Here is a 12766-nt window from a genome sequence, read left to right as displayed (position 1 = left end):
TTTAGGTGGCAAATTCAAAGGCCCCTCAGTGGGGAAAATGTGTATATGGTTGCTTGGCTTCATCATTTCTGCTATTCCCCCCTCTGACTATTATTTTACTGTCTCTAGAAGAAAACAACAGCAATTTCAAAACTTTGCAAAACAATCTAGGAGTTTTCTCTTTATTATTGAAGTAGTCTAGTAGAAGAGTACTCACAGGCAGGGACATTTAGACTCTTGTGTAGATCAGCTCTAAAGGACAGCTGAGAAAAACCCACTGGGAAGACTGACGGGACGCTGCTCCTATACGAAGATGCCACTGTTTTACACATTCTTGCTGCTGCATAGGGAAGGCAGAGGCAGAGAAAGCAGTTCTATTCAAAGTAGCTTTTAGAAAGCATCTAGTGTCTGGTAACTACTATGGTCTGGTCTTTTTAGAAATCTGCAATTGTTTACTAAGAATGAATTGGAAGCGAATAAAACAAAACAATGGTCTTTGAAGATTGGCATTTCTTCTCTAACAGAGAGGGGGAAATGCTTCAATGCTATACTTGTCAAAATTTTCCAACGGGAGGTCAGAAAAAAGGATTTCTAAAATCAGTGTGTTGGTTTGGTTTATAAGAAGAGTGGAACTGTGAATGCCTTTTACTCTAGTTTATCAAGTTCTTTGGAGCCCGTGTGAGGTTTTCAATGAAGACATGAAATAGCTGTTATTATCATGATCCTGGGTCTGAACCCACATAACTGATTTTCCTTGAGGCTGTGAAAGCAGGACATTTTCCCAGAGCTGTCAACTTGAGGCTGGCACCCAGTTAATGGTTTTGTCACCATTCTTAGTGATGGTGGCCATGTAGCTGCTCGTGTCCCTGAGTTTCTGTCTGCTGGGGCCACCGCCCTGCATCCACAGGAAGGCCCTCCTTCCCTGCACTGACCAGCCGGTGGCCTCATGGGTCCTGGTTGTGCTTCTGCAGACACTACACTTTCAGCAGCACCCCTGGGTTCCACTCTGTTCTTCAAGAAACATCTGAGTAGCCAGGAAGCCAGCTGTGCTAACAAAAAAGGATTGACTTTTCTCTTGACTTCACTCCCTCCTCTGACAGAGCTCTGAAAATTCCTACTCTGTGGCTACTTTGTTTGCACATAAATTCACGAGGGAACTCACAGATATGTAGTTCTTGCAGAAAGAGAGTGGGCTCCCCTGCCCACATATGTCTAGGGTAAGAGACAAATTCACTAAAGGTTTATAGTGTGTTAAGGCGTTGAAGTCATCACTTTTCATTAGCAATGCCTGGAATCAAGAAAGTATAATTTTTTCATTATGGAGGAATGTGGCATAAACTGCAAAGGGGTGCGTGTGTGTGTATGTGTGTGTGTGTGAGATTGTATTTGTGTGTGTGTTTGTGTGTATGTGTGTTTGCATCTGTGTGTTGTCTGCATTTGTGTGTGTGTGATTGTATTTGTGTGTGTGTGCTTGTATGTGTGTATTTGTGTGTGTGTGTGCTTGTATGTGTGTTTGTATGTGTGTGTGTGCATTTGTGCGTGTGTGCGTGCTTGTGTGTATTTGTGTGTGTGTGCAGTGCTGATGAGGACAGGGAGAAACGGATAAAGTATGAAAACATTTTTAGTTCCCCCTCTGCACTCAGGTACTAAGACTTCCATGGTGCAATGCTTCATTATCAATCACTGAGAATCCAGAGACCTACGAGGATGTATTCTCTGCTAACTACAGTATTTGTTAAGAACCTGCTTGATTCACTGTTACCACAAGTACCTGCGTGACATGGGCAATTTCTGCAGAAGTTGATGAACGCTAGGAGACAACCACTGTGATTAATTTTCATCAATTATTTTCATAATTCCTGTTATATGACATGTATTTTGCTGATGGGAAACATCAGAAGCCAGGGTACAATTTATCACGTTTCAGATAAAGGAAATGATGCTTTGGAAGGCGACAGAACCCTCTAAAGCCTGACTTTTAGTCATCGGAGTCTGTCCATGATGATGTTCTTTGAGTCCATGCAGCAAGGCAGTATTAAAATTCTGTCTTTTTAGGATTTTAATAATATATTTTTCCTTCTGGATGAGCTCCAAACTGGCCCATTTTCTGTCAAATCCTCAATGGTGTTATAATGGTTCTTTTGACATAAAATATTTATCATATGGGGTGGAATGGCGAGTGGAGGAGGGACCAGAAATTCATGACTGCTTCTCTCTCCGTCAGCTGCATAATTAACTCAATTCTACAACAGTTTATTAAAAGTCCCACTTTAAGAAAATGGTTAAATCTCACTGGAAAGAAACAGCTGCATTATGTTCTGAAGCTCCAGGCTGGACTTCCAAAGGTCTCCTGTACCCAAGCAACTAGACAAGGAGGTTTCAGAGGGGAAGGAGGCGGAGGGTCCTGATCAGGGCGATGCTGGAATGGCGAAGCAGACAATTTCCCCATAAGATTGCGGGGCAGGCGGAATGGGAGGCGATGGTCCCCTGGTACACTTTCCTCACTGACGACTGGTACATTCTGCGCTCACATTTCCAGTGTGCTGGGCTTGGTCTAGCAAGTTTCAGAAAAGATTCTTTTTGTAAACATCTAAGCCTAGCAGGTTACCCATCTTGGTCTTACTTTCATGAGACCCTGATTTTACATTGTATTTTCTTTTCATCTAGGATTTACTATCTAGAATAGTTCTAGACATTTACTATGAGTTTCCCGTCTTTCCACTCTCCCCAGCTCTTCCCCCTACCCCGGCTCCAAACTCACGGGGATGGGATGTTCAGTATGGTAACTGCTAGGCACGTGCAGCTTTTCTATTTCAATTTTAATTAATTAAAAGGGAATAAAATTTAAAATTCAGTTCTTCTGTTCACTAACCACACCTCAAGTGCTCGCACAGCCACTGTGGTTCAATTTCAATTTTAATTAACTAAAAGGAAATAAATGTAAAATTCAGTTCTCTCATTCACTAGCCACAGCTCGAGTACCCACGTAGCCGCAGCGGACAGCACAGATAGAGAACATCGTTGGAGGGAAGTCTTTCGAGGAGCTTGGCGCTGGAACGTCAGCTCCAGGAGATGACCGCTCTGTTTACTGCTGTCTTCCTGGGCCCTACGCGGGGCCTGACACATGATGGATATACACTGAATATTTTTTGAATGAATATACATATGGCTTTTAAATTTTAGAAGGCAACTATGGCTATGCATCATCCACTGCCTGTGTTAGGGGCCCAGCTTCCTGTCTTTCACGGCGTTTTCTTTGATTACAACTAGGTCCTCATTGAATGGAGCACCAAAGTATGAACCTGGAAACTTTGTCACAAAGGACTCTGTGACCTTGGGTAGGACACATGGCTTCTTTAAAGGAGTCTACTGAGGACATCTCACTTTCTCAAACGCACCTGCTGGAGCTTTGCACACGCCTCCCCTGCCCCTGCCCTTCTCTCTGCACCTCCCCTTCCTCCACGCCATGCCCTTGGCTCTCCAAGAGTCACCCCGGCCCCCCACAGCCTCTGTTGCTGGAGCATCCTCCCCGATTCATTGACTCTTTCCTTCTCTTAAACCAGTGCCTTGCGTGCAGTAGCTGATAGAAGACACATACGTGAGTGTTGAAGGAATGTAAACTCCATTGCTAAAAGAAAGCTAGGGCCTTTCTTAGGAATGCAGACATGAAAGAAAATGCCCCTTCCGAAGCTCAACGCTACGTCGGATTGACAAGTTAGGTGGCCACTGTCCAACCTGCTGCCAGACAGTTTTCCCCACAGAAAAGAATCACGGGACCCAGTTGCTGCAGCCCCTGCGGTGCTGGATGAGCCAGGCCACCTTTGCTCCAAAGCCACACTAAAAATAACTGCGTGGTTTTGAAAGTGGGTGAGAGCTATGTGTAGACAGGTCTATAAAAGCCTGGAAGCCAGGCGGTGTTTCTGCTATTTCTGACTAATTCCTTGCCCTTTCTGTGCAGTATGTAAAATACTGGCGATTTCTTCTCTTAAATATGCTGGGCACACATTAAAAAGTATCTGCCTGGAAAAACTGCAGCTGGTTTGCAAAGAGGTCTGACGCAGCAGCACCGACATCTTTATTTCACACATGCACACCTCAAAGAACTAAGACAGAGGCAGACCGCGGGGGCTCACGTCTATAATCTCAGCACTTTGGAAGGCCAAGGTGGGTGGATTACCTGGGGTCAGAAGTTCGAGACCAGCTTGGTTAACATGGTGAAACCCTGTCTCGACTAAAAACATAAAAATTAGCCGGGAGTGGTGGCATGTGCCTAATCCCAGCTACTCCGGAGGCTGAGGCAGGAGAATCGCTTGACCCTGGGAGGTGGAGGTTGCAGTGAGCCGAGATCACACTGCTGCACTCCAGCCTACAGGGGGAAAAAGAACACCCTAAGAACTAAGCCAGAGGGTTGCATCAATTATGGAAGCCACGGGAGTTGTGGGTGAGTCTTACACGGTCAGCGGAATGGGTCTCCACAGCACCACAGTGGCTACCTGTTTGCAGGTTCATAGTGAGTCATTTCACAGAGAAGATTAGTTTATTTTAAAATCCTGGCTATCTACATGGAAGGTAAGGTTTATGATTGGCAGTACACAACAGAAGATACTGTTGGCAAGACCACTGCTCTCCTTAGATCCTGCCAGTGGCTTTACTTCACAGCTGTGTGGGGCACCCTCTCCTTCCCTTCTCTGAGGCTGGGGGCTCTTCTTTTTCATCTCAAGATGTCCCCTCTGAGCTGAAAGCAAGAGCCAAAGACAGGAATTTTCTTGCCTTCTCATTATCTGCCTCCATCCCGCTCCGAGCGCTCATTCTCTCTTCTCTTGGCGGCTTCTTTTGTTCAGTTTCTCTCTGGTTTCTTTTACTTTGATTTATATTGTTGAATTTAAGAAATCTGGTGAGGCTAAGGGACCCACAGGCTGTAAGAAACTTTTAGCTACATGAAAAAATGCACTCGCTAAACACAACTTGTTGTCCTAAGCACTCAGCTTACTTGAGAGAGCTTGTCAACCACAACTTTCCGGAAGCCTAGTCTGCAGGCTCTCCGCTGCAGCTGCCAGGCCATGGGGCGTGCTCTGGGCACTGCTTGGATGCATGCTGAGTGATGCATGGACCCCATTCACTTGTTCGGGGGCTGACGATGGGGGTTCTCGTTTCCCCACTGCTGAGTGGTGGGGCCATTTGACCGTAATTCCCAACGTGTTGGAGTTATACCCCCAGTCTTCATAGAATACCCAAGTGCCTTTGGACACAGGAGGTGCCCTGGGAAGGTTGATGTCATTAAAAAAATTGGAAACAACCTACCTGATCAGAGTTTATCGTCAAAATTCAGACGTTTGGGGGGAAACAGGAACCTGGCTAAGCTATGGAAATAACAAACTAAAATCGACCTTACTTGGAAAAATCCAAGACTTTCATACCCTTCTAGTGAGTTAAGGTGCAAAGCAAAACTGTCTTATTTGTTGACTCTGATGCCTTACGTGGCCCTTCTACTGCTTTCTGTGCTATTAACTCTGATAGAAACTCTGTAACTGAAACTCACTTTGATGCTTTCATTCAACTGCCTTCCATCTCCGTGGTATATAAAGAAAGAAAAATGAAAAGAGAATAGAAGAAGCAGGCTGGGTGTGGTGGCTCACACCTGTAATCCCGGCAGTTTGGGAGGCTGAGGAGGGCAGATTGTCTGAGCTTAGGAGTTCGAGACCAGCCTTGGCAATATGGTGAAATCCCATCTCTACCAAAAAAAAAAAAAAAAATACAAAAATTAGCTGGCTGTGGTGGTGCATGCCTGTAGTCCCAGCTACTTGGGGGCTGAGGCAGGAGAACTGCTTGAGCCTGGGAGGGCCGCAGTGAAAGGTGTGAGGGGTGGCAGCCTTGTCTGGTGCGGACGATTGCCTAGTATTCAGTGGAGGGGTGAGTCCGAGAACATGCAGTATCAATGAATTAGAACTTATAATTTGTAATTATCTCAACATACTTATTAGAGATTATTTGAATACAGACCCTCAAATAACAATAAAGTCCTAAATCATTTGTTAAAGTTATTTTTTAATTTACAAAAACAACTGAAGAGGTGGTTAAAAAGTTAACTAGGGAACCATAACTCTTGCATAACAAGAGGACACTCTCTTCTCATGCTGCCTATGTTTCTCCCTGTACCCTAGAGAGCTTCACTCTTCTGACATATGGGAAGAGGAGTGTGGACACAAAAGACGGTTACGCTGGTAAAAGAATTTGTCTACATTCCCAGACTTGAGATTAGTTTTGGGCTCTGCCGCAATCTGGGTGTGAGAGTCACAGAGGCTATTTCCTTCTTGAAGTCAGTGTCCTCCGATGTGAACTACAGGACATGGGCTGGCTCCTGGCTCAGCTCCTCCCAGTTCTGCCCAGGGAGGGGAAGTGGGCCATGCCCAGCAGCCGGGCCACAGCTCCTGCCATGCCTCTGCATTCCTCATCTCTGTGGCTTGTGGAATTATCTATAGGACTGGGTGGCTCTGTCTGGGAGAAGCAATTCTCTCCCTGCTAGGAGAGTGCACCTCTCACTGCCCAAGGATGGAGAACCAAGTTCCACAAATTTGACCCAAAGCTCATTCACTGGTAACATGAGAATTCATTTGGAAATGGAATCCATAGTGTGCTTGTGATTTCTGCTTAGTGTCCAAAAGTTATCCAGTGACGTACAACTTCCGGTGTTGGCTGTCACCATGGTGACGCACAGATGAACTGGGGTACCATGCCCATATAAGGCTGAGCTCACCAAGTGCGGGGGCGTGGCGAGTCTGTAGCCAGGCATTTCCAGGGCTGCTGCGGCAGCACCGCAGGGAAAAGAGATGGGAGCCACCCCAGGGGAAGCTGTGGGAAAGAACAAACCCTGCAAACGGCCCTTTCCACAGCAGGCTCTGTCCAACTGCTATTTTTTTTTTTTTTTTGACAGAGTTTTGCTCTGTTGCCCAGGCTGGAGTGCAATAGCGCGATCTCAGCTCACCGCAACCTCCATCTCCTGGGTTCAAGCGATTCTCCTGCCTCAGCCTCCTGAGTGGCTAAGATTATAGCATGAGCTACTATGTCTGGCTAATTTTGTATTTTTAGTAGAGACGGGGTTTCTCCATGTGGGCCAGGCTGGTCTTGAACTCCTGGCCTCATCTGCCCACCTTGGCCTCCCAAGTGTTGGGATTACAGGTGTGAGCCACCCCACCCAGCCATTAGCTGCTATTTTTGTGTATTACCTTACTTTAAAAAAATGCTATCAGTCCAAAAGTAGGGCAGACAGAGCTCTGCTTCTGCAAGAACACATTTGGGAAACTGTTAATTAATAAATCGTTAAGCCACATGCACTGGATTTGTAGTGCTGAAATAGACACTCTCTTAAAAATACTGTAATACAATAGATGCAATAGTCCTGAGAGTAAATGTCTTCTGTAACATATAGGAGAATATCCCCAGGAGCACACCCTGTGGAAAATGGTAAATGGCATCATTCATGTCTTTCTTACCTTTTATCATCAGCCATTTCTATCACCTTATTGGTGAATGTTCAGAGTCTCAACTGAATTAACAGGGCAGCCTTGTGTGCTGATTGTAATGCACCCCAGCGGCTGCCCTTGGCATCATGGGCCTCGCCCAGGTGAAATGGCAGTGTCAAGCATCATGCAGTACCCAGAGGTACAGACACAGTCAGGCTTCAGCCACCTAAGTGCTGCCCACGCACAGTGCGTGCCACAGTGCAGGCCCCAGCGTGGGTATCATTTGCCTCTGCCTTTTGTACAACACTTCAGGCAGCTGCCAATCACAGCTTGACTGGATCAGTGTTGATAACCTGTCTGAATAACTAGAGGAAAGCCAAGCCCACACGGAGTTTTGGATTACTCCTGTTAATCAGAATAACCAGAAGGCATCGATTTTTCATTTTACTTGGCAAAGTATAGAAACAGACTCAAGGTGTTTCCTTCATTAGGGACACTGGGAAATAAAAAGGTCTCAATGGCTGTGCTGTGAATTCACTAAGTCATAGAGTCTTGGGGATCCTCAGAAATCCCTCCTAATAACCTCATTGAAAAGATCTCTGGCATCATGTAACAGTAAGCTGCTATGCAGGTGCCATTATGTATTGAAATCATCTGAATTAGCTATGCTTACTGAAGAATAAAATTCTCCCAAAGGCATTATGAAAAATGTTACTGTATTGATTCTGCATTAAATAATCACAGAAAGTGAAAAGGAACAGACCCAGTCACCTCTACTCTGTTTGGGCTGTTTGTCTGATGACATGCAGAAGAATGAAGAGTCCCTCTAGACAGTAACTCCATCCCACACAGCTCGGCTTGCATGTCCGTGTATACCACTCACTCTATCCATGCCCATATAAGGCTGAGCCAGTTGAGGGCTGGGGAGCACAGAGTCTGCAGTCAGGCATTTTCATAAATTCGGCAGAAGCATCGTTGGGAAAATCTATAGTGTGGGACCCAGGGAAATTTCATGTCTCATGAAATGGCTTCCATAAACTTAAAAATTATTTAGTCTTGTTAAGTGCTGATAAATGATCTTCAACAGCAGTTTCTAAACCACAAAGTCCCCACTGCAGGCAGAGGAATGCTTAACTAAAACAAAAATAGCTGTTTTGAGAATTGCAACTGATGAACACAGCAGGTGGAGAGATGGGAGCTTTGATCAAAGGGGTAGGAAGCCTCCTCAGTTGTGATTTTTGACAGTGAAATAGTGATCAGTCACAGGTCAGAAAATAGGATGATAGCATTTATAAAGAGGTTTCCTATCACTAACTGTACCCATTTGATTTTGTGGAGGGGACACAGGAAGGGAGGCAGTGGCATTGCACCCAAGCCCCGGAGGCCAAGCTCCAGCAGAGGACTGTTCTTCCTGGCAGGTGGGGCTGGGGAACAGCTATGGTAGAAACTGACTTCAGGGTTCAACTTGGGGAAACTCATTTGGACACCTAAGGCCGGTTATAATTTCTGATTCCAACAACAACAGGGAAATGCAGGAAAGAGTTTCCAGTTGCCTTGACAACCTGGCATTTGCCAAACACGGTGTAGACAGGCATGAGTGCTAGGTGTAAGTGCATGGGTCCCGGGAACACAGGCAAGGAGGCTGCGTCACAAAACAAAATACTGCTCCCCACACCTTCACACAGGCAAGGTGGGCTTCAACGTGCATCTATAAATAGTAACTTCACTTCTAAATCACGTAACACCAAGACTCAAACATCAGTTTTAAAGGCAACAGAATCAGAGATCGATCACTTTGATTGAACATATTAAATCCAATACCAGGGCAATATTTCAAATTCTACCAGGTGTAATGATGATGATTGAAGGTACCCTTTTTTCCTCTTACTTATCTGTGAGGTGGCCCACATAAAAGACATTCAGGGAATGAGTAACTTTCAAAGTGAGGATTGTTAGCAATGATACAGTTGCCACTGCTCTCTAGTTTGTATACCTATGCTGCAGTATAAACGCAACTATGCTTTTCTTTACAGAGTATTTTATGACATTTGTGCTTATGTATAAGTATGAAACATCGTTGCTTTATATAGGCACATATACACACATACAAACACACATATGTACTTACAGTGGACAATGAACAAAGGAAAAGATGCTTATCAAAATTAAAATTGCCCTCCATTTTGTAGGAAAGTGGCATACATTGGCCCAGTTTTGCATTATATTATTGTTTGTTCTAGTGGAAGAGAATACAACTGTACTAAATTTCTTAGCTAAGTATGGGGCTCCATGTATGTTTCTGCCCTGAAGCCCTTCTGGTGGGACAAGCCGTGGAGATGGGAGGCCGTGACACTGACCACCTGAGCCTGTGCAGGCCGAGGCTCGCAGGTCTGTTTGTTTCTTAGTTTTCAATAAAGAAGTTTAAAAAGTAAAAAAAAAAAAAATTAATAGAAAAAAACATCAAATAAGGACTGGAAAAAGAAAATATGTTTGTACGGCTGTACATGTGTGTTTTCAGCTAAGCGTTATCACAGGAAGAGTGAAAAAGTTAAAAAGTTTGTAAAGTAAAAAAGTTATAGTAAACTTAGGTTACTTTATTACTGCACACCTCACTCCCTGATGCACCCAGAGCCACTTCCAATCCAGCAGGCTCCATTCGCGGTAAGTGCCCTGGACAGGAATCCCATTTTTAATCTTTTTACTCTACTTTTTCTATGTCTAGTTACACAAATACTACTGCAAATACGACTGTGTTACAATTGCCTACATACAGGTTTGTAGCGTAGGAGTGACAGACTCTACCACGCAGCCCGGGAGGGTTTGTGTGAGTTCCCTCTAGTATGTTCGCGCAATGACGAAACTGCCCAGCCACACACGTCTCAGAAGGCATCCCCGTCTTAAGTGAGGCATGACTGTGTGAGGAAGACAATGTTACCGATCGCAATGCTGTGACTTACGCGTCCGCCTTTCTCAGGGAAGCACTGGCAGCCCCCACTGCAATCTCTTCCGCCACACGGCACGTCAGACTTCTTCACACCCTGCGACAATAAAACACAAGGCAAACAAAACGTTACCTAAAACATTGCCAACTCTGATATTTATTAAAATACATCTGTTGAGAACCTTCCAACTCTAGAAACTATTCATTCAAAACATTCAATAAGCCTTTTTCAAAAATGGACTTTAATTTTTAGAGCAGTTTTTGGTGCGTAGCAAAATCAAGTGTAAGGTCCAGAGATTTCTGATCCACCCCTGCCTCCCCGACCCTGAAATCCCCACCATCGACATCCTGCACCTGCGACCAACCTGCAGGCTAGTCACAATTGCCAAGCCTGCACACATCACCATCACCAGAGCCCACAGTTGACACCAGGGTTCACCCTTGGTGCTGAATGCCTTCTGGTCAATGAGCCTTTAGAAAGTGCCCACTAAGTCCCCGAGGCCAAGCAAAGCCCTGGGCCTCCAGCCTCAGCAGAACATTCCCAGGATCCGGGATTCCATGTGAAGTGAGAGTCTGGCAGGAGCAGGCCTGTGGCACCCGTGAGAAACTCCAGGCATGGGCAATAGCTCTGCCTTCTGCCTGGACACGTGGAGCGGTGCCTGGAGAGAATGCTTGTGGGGAACCCAGAGGGGTGAGCAGGAGTGGACCACCATGGTGGGGGAAGGAGGAGGTGTCGGTGCAAATGGTGGTTCCCTCACGGGACACCCGTCGTGGTGATGAAAGGGAGAGCTGTATGAGGAGGCGTGACTAGCAGGTGCATCTGGCAGCGTGCCAAACCCTCACCTGCACCACCGATATCACTTGTGATTTCAACTGTGAGGTGTCTGCAGAGGAAATCCACTTCCTTTCCCCTTCGCCCTATGAGACACACTTATGCTCGGTAAGGGGGAGGAATGCGGGGAAGAGGCTTTTCCCAGGACCTATTCAGGCAAGTGGGTGACCCCACTGAGCATTTCACTTCAGAGACACAACCTGAAGTGAGTCAGTGAGAAACGGAGGGAGCTCCTTGGCTGGACCATCCTGATGGGGCAAAGAGGCATTACTCATCCTTGATCTCAACCTTCAGATCAAAGATGGACTTGGAGATTGGGCTACTGGACAAGTGCCTTAGCTCTTTCTTTCAGATTGTGAAGGTGTTAAATGTTTTGAGATGATGGCAATCAGAGTGACCCTGTTTTCTCCCCTTTCTGATCAGCCAAGCCTCAGCTCAGGCCTCGTCTCCCTGACAGGTAAGCTATACAACCTTCACCTACAAGCCAGCCAGTGCTGCCCTCCCCACTACGAAGGTGAGCTAGTGCAGCCCCCACAGCACACACACGTGAGCTAGTGCAGCCCTCCCCCCACACAGGTGAGCTACTGCAGTCCTCCCACACACACACACACAGGTGAGCTAGAGCAGCCCTTCCCCCCCACACACACACAGGTGAGCTACTGCAAGTCCTCCCACACACACACACACACAGGTGAGCTAGTGCAGCCCTCCCACACACACACAGGTGAGCTACTGCAGTCCTCCCACACACACACACAGGTGAGCTAGTGCAGTCCTCCCACACACACACACACAGGTGAGCTAGTGCAGCCCTCCCACACACACACACACACACACACACAGGTGAGCTAGTGCAGCCCTCCCACACACACACAGGTGAGCTAGTGCAGTCCTCCCACACACACACACACACACAGGTGAGCTAGTGCAGCCCTCCCCCTCCCCACACACAGGTGAGCTACTGCAGTCCTCCCACACACACACACACAGGTGAGCTAGAGCAGCCCTTCTCCCCCCCCACACACAGGTGAGCTACTGCAAGTCCTCCCACACACACACACACAGGTGAGCTAGTGCAGCCCTCCCACACACACACACACACAGGTGAGCTAGTGCAGCCCTCCCCCCACACAGGTGAGCTACTGCAGTCCTCCCACACACACACACAGGTGAGCTAGTGCAGCACTCCCACCACACAGGTGAGCTAGTGCAGTCCTCCCACACACACACACACAGGTGAGCTAGTGCAGCACTCCCACCACACAGGTGAGCTAGTGAAGCCCTCCCCACACAGGTGAGCTAGTGAAGCCCTCCCCACACAGGTGAGCTAGTGCAGCCCTCCCCACACGGGTGAGCTAGTGAAGCCCTCCCACACACGGGTGAGCTAGTGAAGCCCTCCCCCCACACGGGTGAGCTAGTGAAGCCCTCCCACACACGGGTGAGCTAGTGAAGCCCTCCCCCCACACGGGTGAGCTAGTGAAGCCCTCCCCACACAGGTGAGCTAGTGAAGCCCTCCCCACACAGGTGAGCTAGTGAAGCCCTCCCCACACAGGT

General features: G+C 46.9%; 1 protein-coding gene across 1 annotated transcript in view; it reads right to left on the bottom strand.

Moving 5' to 3' along the window:
• The window catches only part of COL4A2 (collagen type IV alpha 2 chain), a 205759-nt gene that overhangs the window by 143155 nt on the left and 49838 nt on the right, over positions 1-12766 (bottom strand). The window contains exon 4 of the mRNA XM_017501828.2: positions 10397-10477. Within this exon, the coding sequence (XP_017357317.1) occupies positions 10397-10477 (81 nt within the window). The remainder of the gene's footprint in view (positions 1-10396; positions 10478-12766) is intronic.

Source organism: Cebus imitator, unplaced genomic scaffold (assembly GCF_001604975.1).
Source record: "Cebus imitator isolate Cc_AM_T3 unplaced genomic scaffold, Cebus_imitator-1.0 Scaffold14, whole genome shotgun sequence".
Taxonomy (NCBI): Eukaryota; Metazoa; Chordata; class Mammalia; order Primates; family Cebidae; genus Cebus; species Cebus imitator.
Note: the sequence above shows the minus strand (reverse complement) of the source record. Positions and strands in the feature narration are given on the sequence as shown.